General features: G+C 41.7%; 1 protein-coding gene and 1 non-coding gene across 3 annotated transcripts in view; one reads left to right on the top strand and one right to left on the bottom strand.

Annotated features, from left to right (window-relative positions):
* HUNK (hormonally up-regulated Neu-associated kinase) overlaps positions 1 to 16015 on the bottom strand; it is a 56502-nt gene that overhangs the window by 17445 nt on the left and 23042 nt on the right. For both annotated transcript variants that reach the window (XM_086631739.1, XM_086631748.1), the window contains exons 3-5: positions 9953 to 10008; positions 4335 to 4470; positions 2360 to 2487 (exon numbers count right to left, since the gene is read on the bottom strand). In XM_086631739.1, coding sequence (XP_086487865.1) covers positions 2360 to 2487; positions 4335 to 4470; positions 9953 to 10008 — 320 coding nt within the window. The remainder of the gene's footprint in view (positions 1 to 2359; positions 2488 to 4334; positions 4471 to 9952; positions 10009 to 16015) is intronic.
* TRNAM-CAU (transfer RNA methionine (anticodon CAU)) lies at positions 14158 to 14229 on the top strand. The gene has a single exon. It is a non-coding gene; the product is annotated as a tRNA-Met (tRNA).

Genomic DNA, 16015 nt, shown 5'->3' with positions numbered 1-16015 from the left:
CTTCTTCTCATCTCTGCTCCAAAAGGAAGGCCACGAACACATAGGAGTGGTAAATTGAGGATAAAAAAGGAATATGTACGAGGTGAATACCAACTTCCTGAACAACTGAACTCTGCTCACCTAAAATCAGTAATCAGATAGCCGTGTTGTTTAAGAAGCTGAATGAAAAACAGTTTCCTAAACTCAGACACTAACTCTAAATTTTCCCTGTTGCTACACAGTTGTTTTGAGCACTCCTAGTCACCCAACATTTTAACTAATACAAATAAAATACACTCTCGTTTAGTGATAAGACTGGCTACTTCTACGATGGGACTATGTGTTCAGTAACTGTGAAATTAAATATTGAAAGACAATGTACTGAACAAGCAAAACAGACTCCTGCAAAAAATCTCTATATGTGAATTTACAGAAAAAGAAAACCAGATTAAAGAAGAAGATCCATAAACCTAAGAAGTTAATGAACACAACACCTGGCAAAGCAGAGAAGCAGACTTTCTACCTACTGACCCGAAGTCTAACCGTGGCAAGAACAAATGTCACCTTAAATCACAGTTTGCCATGTCAGTGAACACGCAAGGCCACTGACTTAGATCCAACGCATACCTTTGTTCTCAGTGAGTAAAGGTTATCACATTTAATTCTATTCCATTAATTTGCCATCATCTCTGAAGGTTCAAGCTGCTATGGTTCTCACAGGATAAACAAAATACCATTTTCACTGGAGACCATCACATCAGTGAGCTACAAATGGTAGAGAGATGCATTTGCAAGAAAATTCGATCTCCGTTATAAAATGGTAGGACGAATGAAACAGTAGAATGAAACCTGTCAAAAGTAATGTTATCTTTTCTGCTACCCAAGGTCTGGTCTTCTACAGGCCTTTCGTGAGTGGTTCAGCTTTTAACACATGAGTTGGCCCAGTGAAGGCAGTGAAATCTTCCCTTAAAGATGACCGAAAGAAAACAATGATTGGGGAAACAGTCCATTGGTTCAAAGATACTACACAGTCATCATATAACTGCTTTTTATTGGTAAAAGCCTCACTCTGGGAGGTAGGTTTGGTAAATTTTTTGTCAAACTTGGAAAATGTTTACCATGACATGCAAGTCCCTGAATTCAAGAGCAAATTTGCAATCAATGCAGTATTTGGCATCTAGAACAGTACAGCATGAAACAGTCAGTATAATCTTACTTTTAATTTACTCAGTGGGGCTTTAGAACGTGTGCTAGAACATTAAAATAGGCATTTTGTGCAACTGAATCCTAACAGGAAGTCTCCAGAATGGAAATACCAAACACCACAACTGCATCAAATAGATGGCAAGACTTGCAGCATCCCAGTTCACTTGTAAACCTACCACTTTACAACATGCCAGCAATACGAACTGCTGGCAGGAAAACTGTACTTCATACAGGTGCTGAGTGAACAAGGAACAACATACTCCACTTGATCCACAGGTAACCTGCGTGAGAAAACCGTTAACTACCTACTTCTTATGTAGGCAGGTAAACCTGTATTTGGAGAATTACTCTTGTGACACAACTTCCAAAGGCTTTCTCTTATCCCCCATGACCATGGTTGCCATCCTTAGCATACTGAGTGAGCAAGTATGCTCTGTTACCCTTTTTTCTATTTGTAATCTTTTAATTTTATTGAATATCCCTTGTAAACAGGCTGCCAGATAAGGAGAACAGAAGCTCTCCATGAACAATAAATTTAGCACACAAAAATAAAACCCAACTACAAACCAGAGTTTTTTCCAAATGCTGACAACAGTCTTGCTGTAAGCTGAAAAATTATTCTGTTGCCTAGTGACATGGCTTTGCAGCAGGAATTAATACTTCTAATACTAATACATCAACAATTTTGCATTTTGTGAACACACAAAGGTTATCACAGGCCACTGTCCCAAAATAACTTTCTGCGTGCATATCATTATTCCAGAATAAATGTGATGTCATTCAAGGTAGCTTATCACTCAACCTTAGTCATGACAATGCCCAGGAACTTGTTATTCCAAAATAATGTGTTCGTGCATCCATACCTTATGCTAAAATCTTCTGAATGTGCAAAACTGACCAACTACTCTACAAAAGCAATTTCACAGATTTTCACTGATTTGTTCCTCTCTCATATTCAGCACAACTTGGTGCTTCTCCTGCTTAAAGACAGAAGTCAAAAAAAAAGGAGTTACACTACAGCAACTCCCACAGATCTTCTGGAGGCTAAAATGAAAACAAAAGTAATTTTCCCAATTAGCGTGCCACGTCGGCAGCATTACTCACAATCCAGAATTCAACACAATGGTTCTGACCAACTGGATCTGAGCAGGTCCCAGCACACCCCCTTGATTACCTGGAGAGAGCTGGGTGGGAAAAGGGTTCATTTCTTTGTCCACCATTTTCTGGTATAAAGCTCTCAAGCTGAATGGCTCCACGGTAAAAGGTAAAGTTCCAGTCAACATTGCGTACATGTTCACTCCACTAAAAGAAAACATAAAGAAAAAGAAACCAAAATGATCAGGAACAAGGGAAACTTAAGCTTAAGTTTTAATGACTGTGCTTCATCTTTAATGTCTGGTAGCTGTGAAAAATGACCACAAAAAAGCCCTCTCTTCTATTGCACAGAATGATTTGGGCGAGAATTCCCAGCGCTTTGCTCATGGAGAGTCACACAATGTGTAGGACATAAGCTGGGAGCCACAGAACCGAGCCCAGCTCTTAGGCAACTTGCTAAATGCCACGCCACAATGAAGCCTCTCCTCTGGCTGTATAAACATGCTGGTTTTGAAGGCCTTGTCCTGGTGCTGTCTTGGGTGTAGAATGAGTGCCTGCACCAACAGGGACATCGCAGGTCCTGGTTCAGCACCCAAAGGTGACCTCCATGGCTTCTGGTGCAGCCCAAAGATCGGGTGTGAACAATTACATTCTTCAGAGCAGAAAATTTCCTGCTTGCTTATGCCCAGCAAAGTCAGCGATGAAAAGTGGGCTGGGCACTCTTGTTCTTTTTCCTCTTAAAAGGGCTTTAAATTCAATTTGAATGGAATTTCTCCCTTTTGGGAATTTGTTCCCCTAGTCTGCTGAATACACGTACGTGAACAGAAAGAAACTAAACCAGTGTGCTATCACTAACTGTGATCACAGGCACCATTTGTTCAGCTGTGAGGAAGGGCAGGAGTTAACTATATTTTCTTTTTTTTTTTTTTAATTAAAAAACAGAGCAGGACATTAGTACTGGAAAAATTTAAATGGTTTACAAGAATGACTGTGCTCTGTTTGCCTGCATTCCTCACGGCTGGTACTCTCATCCTTGATGTGGACAGATGGCCCACTGCTGGAGTGAGAAATTCAGTAGCCATACAATGATTTAGCTGTGGGTCTCCTCAGAGGACAGATTGCAAATTAGGCTTCAGCAGGGGAAGTTCTAAAGAGCATTGAAGTGCAACAGGGGACCTACTGGGTCAAACTGCGAGATGAATTTGACCCAAGTCCTAGTCTAATACTGAAACTCTGGCCAAGCTTTTTTAGCAGTAGCAGTGCTTACACAGTACTTCATTTTCCAAGCATTCCAAATACTTCAACTGGGAAATTACCATACTTTTGTTATTTCATTGAAATTTATACAAAAGTTATTATCCTACTTGGTGAGGGAAAATCTATCAATAGTAAAGCAAAAGCTACAACTCAACTGATTGCAGCTAATTCCTCTCTAGGACTGACAAGGATAACCAACACCATGCCCATGGCCAACAGGGGGGCAGTGAGAGTCGCACAGTCTACAACAGTAGTGGAGGCAAATTTATTGACTTCAAAACATCTTTGTAGCTTCTTCTGCCTCTGGCACAGGTGACTTCTGTCTGTTCCTTTGCCTGAACACTAGTAAGTTCACACAGGCTCAGAAGTTTTCTGGCCATTTTTATTTCCCCTTTAGCGGCCGTGCTTTCAAAGGGATGACTTGTCCTGATATCGTATTTCCTGTCAGACTTGACTATGGACAGGGCACAGAGCGCACACAAATGCTTGACGATCCTCTGGGGAAAACAAAAAAAGCTGTTGGCCCTCTTGTACCAAAGCCATGTCTTCTACTACATGTCTGAACATCACTGATCAACAGCTGTGCTTTACCACAATCTCTCTATGCTATACGTTCTAGCTATCTATATGGAGGTACGTAAAAAATCAGAACATATCTGTGCAATTTAGTTCAGAGAATCATGCTAATTAAACAGATTTTCTTGCTTAGAGTAGCCAAACACATGAACAGTGTTTCTCATTTGGGCAATGGGTAACGATGACAGTAATAACAATTATAAACTAGAGAAGTAACTCACATGGACCAAACGTCTATTTTGGGCCCGTATTTTTTCCTTGCCAGAAGTTCAGGGGCTGCATATGCTGGGCTCCCACACTGGGTGCTGAATGGATCAGAATAGCCCAAGATGCCTGCACAGTTGCTCAATCCAAAGTCTGTGAAAGGCACAGAGATAGAGTTATAAAAGAGACAAATACAGTAAAACTGAGCTAGAACACAAGGGAAAAAAAAGCACATTTTTTTCCAAAAGCTAAGCAATGAACTGCCTCAGAAAAAAATCACCCACATGCAAAAATTTTATATAATTTGTTTCTCTGAGCTGCTAAATAACCAAAGATTTCCACAAACAATAAAGTCTTAGGACACGGACAATTATCAGTTTCATACACAAAGCAACTACATTTCACTGGGAACTGGATGGCAACAACCAGAATTGAGCTTGTCCCAGGCACTATGTGATGTGCATGGGGCAGAAAGACACCTCTGGCTGCCGTTGATTCCATACTGCTGCAGTATGTTATGTAGAGGCCAAGTGGGACTTCTTCAACATTTTCCTTTAAATAGTGCAAATGAGCCATCAGATGTAAGGCGGTGTGTGTGTGTGTGTGTAGCTTTCTGGGACTACTGTGGTGATGCACAAATGGACAGGGTTGCAGAGTCAGCATTTCAGCTCTGAAATAACACAGGGAGATCTTGGAGCAAGAAAGGGAATGTGTTGATTTGGCTCCCCCTTCCCAACTTCTGCCTTGAATTACTGTATTTCTGGTCCCTGGGTGTATCTGACGCTCTTTTGCTGGCAATAATAACAAGGGACTGGCAAAGGCTGGCACCAGGAGCTGAATGGAGACAGGAGGCGGCCTCTGCACCAAAGGAGGCTGCAGTTTCCCAAGTGCTCTCAGCCAATTCAAGCCCAGGCTGGCACCGAGAAGGGTGTTCTCACAATCTCCCTCATCTGCACCAGTCCTGGTATGGCTGGGTTTAAGAAAGGATCTTAAAAATGAAACCACTAAGCAGGGAAAGAAAGGCAGGCAGAGTCGTACCAGCGGCAGAAGCAGCTGGAGGCAACGTGCATGCCCAGCCTGTCTAGTGGTAGCTCATGCTTGGCTTTGAAGAAAATCATGAAACCACAGCCTGAAAGATGACATGGGAAGGTAAGGAGGCTGCAGAGGGTCTTGAAAGTGAAGTCAAACAAGTTGACGTGATAAGGCAAAGAGGCAAGACAAGCTCGCAAGGAGGAGGATGACAAGGGTAAAGCCGACGGGCTGGCAGAACGGCCCTTGCTGCAGGGCAACATATCCAGCAGCAGTGCATCTAGTGAGATCACAATCAAAGATGCTTGCATTTATTAATAACTTGTTACTGATGACAGCTGCAACAAAAACACTGCTGTTAAGAACAGACATCTGCTTTGTTCCTTTCTTTTTCTGATCCAGTCTTCTTAAAAACTCCGAGAATGTACACATGTTTAAAGTGAAAACTGTCTTACACATAAACGAGGCAGTCAGGAGAAGCAGACCACTGAATCCTCTTCCTATAGACTTGTGGCTTGCATTGATGTGTCTCGTAAAACAGCAGTTTTCTGGGTTTGCTATCCACTTGCCTGTCTGGGCTAACAGCATCACATCTCACAGGCCAAATATAGTGGGCAACTGTTGAGCCCATGCAATACTCTCTCTCCACAAATTCATTAATTTGGGTCTCTCTCCCTTATCTGCCTATTTATTTGCATAAGATTGAAGTAATGGCCTGTCCTTTAGCTTTTACCCCATGTTAAACTTGGCTGAAATCAGCCAGAAGTTCCTCAACGTATTAGAAGAACCCTGACAGGGTGGTCACATAAGCCTTGTTCCCTTACAAAACGAGGCAAAAAAATAATAAGGTTTTAAAAAAATGCAATTATAAAGATGACTGTGAGCTGGAGTGCCCAAATGACTGCACAGAACTTTCCACTCGACTGGCTGCATCTCTGAGAGCGAGACAAGCACCACCAAGAGAGACAAGAATCACCATATTTAACATCCAAAGAGGCTCAAAGGGGTTTTGCTGGAGAACATTGTCAAAACTGAAGGGACGATCAAGGCAATTTCTTTGCCTCTGATGGAAAGCAGTTGTCTCTGGACACTGCTTAATCATCTCTGCTAGATACGTATTATCCCTGGGGCTTATACAAATACTTCCGAGGATCCATTTACTTAATTCACATATTTATTAGCTATGGCCCAAGACGAGTTATGTCAACTGTAAAATACTTTTTAAAACTACTAGAAATAACATCTCCACACATTCATGGTCTTTACCCCAGTGTGTCATACTACCTCAAAATTACTTGACTCTAATATAATGCTTTACAATCAAAGTATATAAGGGCTATATTCTGCAACGGTGTAAACCAGCATTCTTTTACCATTATCAATGGAGCTATGCTCTAGAGGAGGTTTTAATGATCTTATTTGCTCAAACTATAAAGATCTTATTCACTTTTTTCAGCTCATTCATTTAATCGAGGCTGGTGTACTCTTTTTTGTAGAGCCTGTTGAAATGCAGAACACGAGAAAAAAGGCATATTGGGGACAGATTTTATCGCAAAAGAAATGGAAATATTGTTATGAACACTGTGGCAGCACATTGCGATTGCAGTGTGATTTTTATTAAGGATGCACTGCTGATCTTGATAAGAATGGTATTACCACCAGCATTGAGAATTTCGCCGCCGTTCCTGCCTCTGACTTGGGCTTCCTTTCAATAAGCTGAGCTAATTACAGAATTCAGATCAAAGGCCACACTTGGTTTTCCAAAGTAAATATTATGACATGGCAACTCCACCACCCCCACTGTTCGTACTATCGAAGTATCGCATTACACTACTACTTTTTAACACCTCCAGGAAATCAACATTAAGCTATGGATATATGGCTATCTCTGAAGCTCTGACAGTTGGAATAGGGAAAGAGTTATTAAATAACAGAAGCCTAAGCACCAAGCAGGAGCTTGTAGACAAGTTTGACCAGCAGACCTCCACAGACCTCAGAAGAGCTGGTTATTGGTAGGGTCCTTTTGGTGCCATAGGCCCTTGAGCAGGACGCCAAGGACTCTGCATGGACTGTCAGTGGCTTTTCACGGCATCTTTATCAGACACCTACCGCCATGGGATGGTAGATGAAGAAAAGTGAATTATTTCCAGCGCTTCCAATCCTGATGTTCTTAGATTTGAGACTAAACAGGTAGCTAAGAATCAGTCCCCTTAGCACAGCAAAGAGAATTTTTCTAATAATACTATCCAAGAACACATTATAAACCACCTTAACATGTAGCCAAGAAGAGTAACAAAAGCAAGGTGCCATTAAGCAGCTGGTTGAAGAAAAGAACTCAAGGGATTCAGTTCCCACTGGAAAGTTTGAATAAGTAAAGAGTTCCAATGTCATTTCATCTTTCTTTCTTTTTTTCCTTTATGGTTTGGGTTTTTTTTCATTTCATGGTTATTACAAGAGCAACATTTTTTATTAGGTACTAGTGTGTTTGCTGCCACACAAGACATGGAGACCGAGCTCTCGTCCCAAAGCAGTCAATGTGAGCTGGTTTTATAGATCAAAGTTTCTTCCCCCAAGCATGAAAAGGAGCACATAATTCCTCAAAACATGCTTTTCACTCCCGAAGAACCTTCCCGTGATGACACAACTGATCCATCACGTTTCTAGAAAGAAAGCCTACATAAATATTATACTAAGTGCTGAATGAGCTGAGTGAGGGAACAGGCAGGGAGGAGGAAGGGGAGTAAATTATCTGGTCTTCAGCTGATCTGGTCTATCCACCAGTCACAGACAGGTGCTGGAAAATTTCCCTTGTCCTGGGAAGGCCTGGTGGCAATGGAAAGCTGCATAGTAGCTCAAACACTACTTCTGCTACCACCTGGAAAAGAGGTATTGCTGAGGAGAGGTTGCCCAGGGACTCGAGGCTGGTTTCTGCAGCCCCCGCTCCAGCTTTCGCTGCAAGCACAGCAGACAGAGCGTAAAGAACAGAGGCACTGCTTCTTCAGGGGGAACAATCAGAGATCACCAGCATTGGTAGTGAGATACGGTCTGAGCTGACTGTGATATTAAATATGGTTTTACTTACAGCAAAATTATTACTAATAAAACAACCTTTATTTTTCTATAACATATCCAGTTGGAAGGTGGGATTTAATTGCTTTGTTTTAAAATACATACTGTGTACAATCTGCTTTGCTTAAAACATCAGGCTGCAGACCTGAAAGCAAGGCTACGGAAGATCAAACTGCCTCTTTTCTCTATTCTTCCCACACCACCCACTGTGCGGAAACCTTGCTATGCAACCAAAGCAAATGAAACTGCAGGAAAAGTTCTGAAGTAATTTTTTGGCATGTGAGTTTTAATTGTACACGTATCATCTGATTAGGTCTGGGTTTGGATGTCAAGTTCACATACTGTTGTGTAATCAAACACCCAATAACGGGAAAGTTACAGAGATTTTTTAAATCTATCAGATGTTCATATAGGACTGTTGCAAACCATCTGGTCTCACTTATCTGCTAAATCAAGATAATGGGTGGTATCCATCATTACTGATGAATGATTCATGGTAACATATCGGTATCCTCTTGACCCGTAGCTGAGGTAATGCAGAGTTCTCTTGCTATTATTTTCCCAGAGTCAGTTGATTTGCTACAGAGTAATGACTAGAACTCATGCTAACATTTCCAAAGACTGAATTCCCTAAGTAAATTTTGAATATTTCAGATTCCATTAACCATCCTCCTCTTGTTTGTATGATGCACGTGCTTTATATGTTACAGTGAGTAGCCATTTGACCTGAAGGTTAAGTGTTTTTCATCATTTTTCAGATCATGAAACCTTTTGAAGAAAGAAAGTCAGTCGAGTTTTTAAGTCTGCAACCACAGACACTGCTGCTGGCAAAAGTGTAGGCATGGAGATAAACATAAAAAGATGTTTGGGGTTTATTTTATGAAGGGAATATTTTCTTTTCAATGCCCACATTAACGTTAACAGGAGTTACGCAAAGGCACTGAGAGACTATACCTACCGATGATTAATCTAAAACGTCTGCACGACTTGAATGAATCGAGCACTGCCTACAACCGATACCCAAATACAATTAAGACTTCATCCTTGATCTCTTTTATTTTTTAACAACCCTCTAAACCAATTTCATATTGGGTGCTGGAAGCGAATTTAACAAATATAAATATAGGACCAAATTTTGCCAGCTGCTAAAAATGTGTGCCAACTCCCACTGACTTTAGCGGAAGCATATGCATACGGGGGCAGAATCCAACCCTTAGTAAATATGAAATTATCAAGATAATAAAATAAATTACTTCTGTAGCATCAATTCTTTAATTCTTTACAAAGTTCCTGATTTGAATATGAAAGCTGTTGGTTAAAAGATGTAGGATTATTCCCATACCCTGTTAAAGCTGAATTATTTGGAACTTTTTTTTCACAAGATGCTGTCAGGAACAGCTTGATTGCTATCTATACTCTCTCAGCTCCTCTCTGCAGCAACATTAGCAGTTGTCACATGGAGGATTATGAAGTCTCAAAAACTCTCTTTATAAAACTATCAATTTTAATTACTGGAATTGCCAAACTGGTTTCATACCAATAAGCTTGATATTGTTGTCTTCATCTAGCAACAGATTTTCTATCTTCAAGTCTCTGAAAGAAATAAAATATTTTGAGTGAGCCTCCAAAATAATGAAGTAGCTTCCCATCACTCTCATCCGTGTATTTACAAGATTCATATATAATAACACTTATAATGAAAGCAGCACACACAGTTCCTCAAAGCAGAAAGCCTCATGCATTGTCTTCTCTCCAAAATTATGAGTGCTTTCACATGCAGTTTCACACCTATTCTTCAGGCACAAAATGACTTTATTAACGTTTGTCAGTAAATCCTGTAATTATAATCAGGTTCTTCAAATTTCTCACATACTTAAAAGTTTGCAGAAATCTTATACACTGGAAACATTTCAAATATATGTTTTTGGAATTGCAGGTCACTTTCTCATCACTCTTCACAACCAAAGGCTCTTCACTGGCCACAGCTGAAGAATAAACATTCTTCTGCAGACATCTGAGGAGCCAAACATCTGTCCTCTGCTAATGTCTACAAGGGAGACCCGAATCAACCTTCTGTGGGGATGAAGCATCCAAACTCCTTATAGAGGTGGTCAGCATACGCTGGAGGTGAAAACTGAGGCTGAGGGATTGAAATGACTTGCCCAACGCCATCCAGAAGGCCAGTAACAAAGCCAAGAGAAGAAGCCACACAGGTTTTCTGAGTGCCACGTTAGTGCTTTCTCACTGTGCCACCCTGCCCCACCCCACAGAGCCACTGCACAGATGAGGGCCTAGACCAATTTTGGGAGAGAGAGGATAAAATGAAAGTGATCTCCTTCCACAAGACAACCGACTCTTCTTCTGATATGTACGTTAGCACATTGTTCACTTCACATGTGCCCTTTCATCACTTAAGAATGTGGTTGCACTTTCCTAAGCCATGTTCTACCTAAGAAAAATATCCCAGAGATCACACACACACAAAACCAACCCAAAACCCCAAACTGTACAGACTAAGCATTAAGTATAACATGAAAAAATCATTTAGGTTGCTACACAACTTGTCCATGACTTCTAGCAGTTGGCTGTGTCTTTACCAAACGAATTTTTCCCCCATCCAGACATAAACTATTTCTAGCAATCAGCATGTCGGAATATCAATAGCTTAGACGGGCAGTGATGCTTCTCCCAACACGCTTTGGAAAAATCTGGATAATAAAGCCATCAGCTATAATTATGGGAAGTCAGTGACATCCATGGTATTTTGGCTTTGTAAGGGAAAGGGAGTAATGAAGGGTGCCTCTATTACAGATGAAGATATAAGGCTTAATAAAATAAGACAAGTAAACCAACCAAACCAAACAAAGTACTTCCACAAGAAAGGATCCGAGAAAGAAAAATAGCTGTGACCAACTCCAAGCCATTTTTAAAGCGTTCCTCTCCATTTCATTTTATGCCCATGCTGTATTTCAAATAAACCTGAGGCAGAAGAGTACTTGCAGGTAGGATGCCATTCACTTTATCAATACAACCACAAGGACATTCTCCACACAGATGCGTCTACACCCCAGAGAGCATTTCTTGCAGATTTTTCCTTGCTTCATATGTGAAAAGAAATAGAGGAAATACTATATAAGTCTACGGAAGAAGAATATTTTGCAAATTTCAGGTATTTAGGGGCAACATCGGGCTTTCCTAGAGTGTTCAGCTGAACACTTCCCGAGGAGAGGACTGCCTTCTGCACCAGTCCTCTTCTCCTAGAAGCAACATAACTCAGCCAATAAAGCACCAGCCTGAGAGATAGGAGGAGGGGGATTATGTTCCCTCCCCTGGCAATAACCCAGTGTGTTAACTTGAGGAAACCAGCCACGTTAAAAGTGACAGCTAATTTCAAATATCATGGCAGAGATGTAACCACATTTGGTGGTGTTTTGACCAAGACTCAGCCTGCAAAGAGCCCGCTCTCCAGTCCTGCTCCCGCTCTGAAGGCGAGCATAGGCTCCAGGCCGTGCATCCCAAGAGCCCAGTTGGCATCCACAGCGTCCCTCTTCTTATCCATGGGAGACTCCATGTGCCGCAACGGTGCTGCAGACCCACTGCCCTTCATCCTCCAAAAGGAGCTTCCCTCGTAGGGCAACCACTGCTGCTGAGAAATGGCTTGGAACAACGAGGACATGCCCTGCCAGATGGATCTGGATCTACCCGCTTCTGCTTCCCCTCACTGCCAAAGAAAGGCTTATTTCTTCACATCTCACATCTTTATTGCTTGCAGGTGGAGGTTTTCACAGACAGTGCGATTAGCTGCTGGAAAGGTATCAGGATGGGGAATTTAACAGGAGAGACTGCCAAAAAAACAGTATGGGAAAGAGGAAAGAAAAACAAAAAAAAAAGAACCAAAACCCAAAACTAAAATTAAATCAACAGAATCACATGAAGCTTCAAGTCATACACTCAGTACGATGTCTCAAAGCAAGGAGAAAGACCATTTGGAAGCTCTGAGTATATTAAACATTAACTAAGAACAGGTAAGACTTTAAAAATAAAGGCAAGGGAACAGTGAAAGCTGTAAGTTGAGGAGAAAAGACATGCAGGCAATTAGAATAACAAATGAGTGACAGGACGGCTAAAAATAAACACAGAAAAGATATTTAAAAGGATTCAAGGTTAAAAAAATAAACCTAAAGGTAAATATTATAGGACATTTTAAAGCTATCAGAGGAAAAACAAAACCCAAAAACTTAAATATAGCCTCAGTATAGACTGCAAACAGATCTGGTTAATTAAAGATGTTTACCCATATGTCTGTTCTCAGCAGATTTGCCGGTAAGTGGTAACTGATCTAATAGTCCATAGGCACCACATTTTTGTCAACCCACGTCAATATGAAAGCACTTTTCTCCAGTGTGACACCAGGAGCTAGGACAGCAGGTTTTTACCCCTTGATACAACCTAACGGGAAGATTCCACACCAACCAGCCTTAGAAACATGAAGCAAAAGCTGCACGAAACCAAACCAAAAATCCCCAGACTAAGCCATAGCCGGAGAACTGCTGCCACACAGATGTGGACCCCAGTGCAAATAGAGCTTGCACGTCTGGACAAGATCTGTGGCCATCGAGATAGAAGGGTTATTCAGTGAATATTTTAGGTGACTTAAACAATGCATCAAATTAGCCTCTTTTTAACAAAAAGTGCAGTGGTATAATCCAATTATGTATCTGCTCATCCTACAGAAAGACAGGGCTGATTTCCCCAAAGTTCCTAAACGCTTCATTATGTCCGTTCTCTACGATTCAAACATTAATTATTTTTCACAAAGAAAGGCTTATCTGAGTTGCTGCTTTGTTTCCATGTTTACATTAATTCACTGCAATGGAAAAAGTAGCACCGTTGCACCCAAAAGCATTAGGCAACCCTGAATTTCATGCGCTGTATTCTAAACGTTTTAACAAATAAAAGCAAACATACCACCTTACTTATTTTAGTCAGTGGAGGTTTTTTGCATGTTTTTAGTAGCTGAATACTGCAAGGGAGAACGCAGGGTACCAGCTACGACATACACAGCAATTGAAGTCCTTCCTGAAGTCAACAGGAAGACCCAGAGGGTCTGAACAACAGGTAGACATGCTGGTTTTGCACATGGGCTTGCATTTCTTGGTGGGTTCCTAGAGCTGGACACAGCTGCTTTGCAACCGAAAGAGCTGGGCAAGGACTCCCTTTTGCCCGCAGCACGTGCCACACTGCGTGGGGTTGAGGTGGAGAGAAGAAACGCAGTTGCTGGAGACCTTCTCGGAGTAAATCTGATCTTGTTCTTTAGTCTCAGCTCCTCAGAAAACAGGACTGAAAGGATTTTTTTTATTTTTCCCCTTAAGCAAAAACTCCAAAATGCCCTCAGTGATTAAATACTAAAAAGGAACAGAAAATTTTACCTTTTCCTGAGGGGCTAGTTCCATGAAGCTGAAAGTGTCTAACTATGGCAGAAGTTAGTCAAATCTATGAATAATGAAGATACTCAAGAAAGACCAAACTGCACTACCACAGTGTGGAGAATCAGCATATATTTTTGCCTCATCAGCTTATGAAGCTAGTAGCACACAGTTGGAGTTCGCCGTATTTGAAAATATGCCTTCTTCATGGGATGGTTTGTTTTGGAGTTTGTTCTGCTCTTGACAGGGCTGGTTTTTCTCTGGCTTTGCCCAGAGCTTCACAGACCACTTTGGAAACCCCAACTCCAACAGGAGCAGCAGAGTGGCGCAGCGGAAGCGTGCTGGGCCCATAACCCAGAGGTCGATGGATCGAAACCATCCTCTGCTAGCCAGGTCCTGTTTTAGCCCAGAAAGCCAACAATATCCTGGGCTGCATCCAAAGAAGCCTGGCCAGCAGGTCGAGGGAGGGGATTCTGCCCTTCTACTCTGCTCTGGTGAGACTCCAACTGGAGTCCCCAACATCAGAAGAACATGGAGCTGTTGGACTGGGTCCAGAAGAGGGCCATGAAAATGATCCAAGGGATGAAGCCAGGCTGAGAGAGTTGGGGCTGTTCAGCCTGGAGAATAGAAGGCTCCAGTGAGACCTCATTGTGGCCTTTCTATACTTAAAGGGGGCCTACAAGAAAGATGAGGACAGGCTTTTTAACAGGGCCTGTTGCGACAGGACAAGGGGTAATGGCTTTAAACTAAAAGAGGGTAGATTTAGACTAGATATAAGGAAGACATTTTTTACAACGGGGATGGTGAAACACTGGAACAGGTAGCCCAGAGAGGTAGTAGATGCCCCATCCATGGCGACATTCAAGGTCAGGCTGGATGGGGCTCTGAGCAACCTGATCTAGTTGAAGGCATCCCTGCTTATTGTAGGGGAGTTTGGACTAGATGACATTTAAAGGTCCCTTCCAACTCAGACTGTTCTATGTTTCTATGATTCTATGAACTCCAGCCAGCGACTCCACCGAGGAACACATGAGCCTGCTTCACTGAGCGAGCTACCCCAGGCTTCAGCTGTCAGCTCAGCGTACTTTACAAAGAAGCTTATGCAGTTCCATTGAAGGCACCAGACAGCAAAATTGAAGTTTCTGCATTTCACACTTTATTTCTTGTCTGGAGGAGGAGGCAGGATGAGAAGGAAGGTTTCACCAGCAAGCAGCTGCAAAGCAGCAGTGGTTGGCTGCTGTCTCCTGCATCTTATTTTTAATCAGAACAGCACCATGAAAAAAAAAATCTCTCCTTAACTACCACCCCACAAGTCCACTTTATAGCCCCATGCAAGAGCCGGAAGTGAGCTGAAAAGGTTGCAGAGATTTTGAGTCCATCATCACATCAATATACAATTCAAAGGCTTTATTATCAAAATATTATTTGTTGAGCCTGATTCTTCTATCAGTCACAACATCACTGAACTCAATGCAGTTGCCTCTGTAAAAGAGGAGTTCAGTCTATTGTCTTCACTAAAACAATGTCTAGTTTGTTTACAGTGGAGTACTCCAAGAGAGAACGCCCAAAGGTAATTTTGAAATCTGACATAAAATAGAAAGACAAACCAGCTTTGCACTTCAAAAGGAGACTTTGTTCTGTGGTGCAGGATCTGTCATAAATATTGCATCAGCAGTCAGACTACTGGCACTTAAAATTAACAGGATGGAAGTTATCAAAGCCAATATGTCAAAGTAGCGGGTACCAAGGCAGGAATCCCATAGCACCCTGAGCAACTGGATCATGTGGCACCACCTTACTCTGCTAGGGAAAGAGGGAAACATACATAAACTCTGCTCAAAACCTCAGGGTTTTTTTGTCTTTCAAACTCCTGATCTGCTTTTAATTACAAAATGGCAGTGGAAGGTACGAACATGCTGCCACGAAGACAGAAAAAGGGGGAATACAGAAAGCTATCTTTGCTACCAATACATTATTAAATTCTTTTCTTTGACATCCTGACAGTAATTGCACTGAATGGGATTGAATTTTGTTAAAATTACTTTAAAAGGGTTGTTGAGAATTTCCTGTGGGATGCAGTGGCAGGCACCAAGGTTTTCACTTCATTTTCTCTGTTGTCCTTACATTCCCAAAGGGCTTATTGTTCATCCTGCTTTTTGACAGCATGAAGGCCT

This window comes from Tauraco erythrolophus, chromosome 1, assembly GCF_009769465.1.
Source record: "Tauraco erythrolophus isolate bTauEry1 chromosome 1, bTauEry1.pri, whole genome shotgun sequence".
Lineage (NCBI taxonomy): Eukaryota > Metazoa > Chordata > Aves > Musophagiformes > Musophagidae > Tauraco > Tauraco erythrolophus.
Note: the sequence above shows the minus strand (reverse complement) of the source record. Positions and strands in the feature narration are given on the sequence as shown.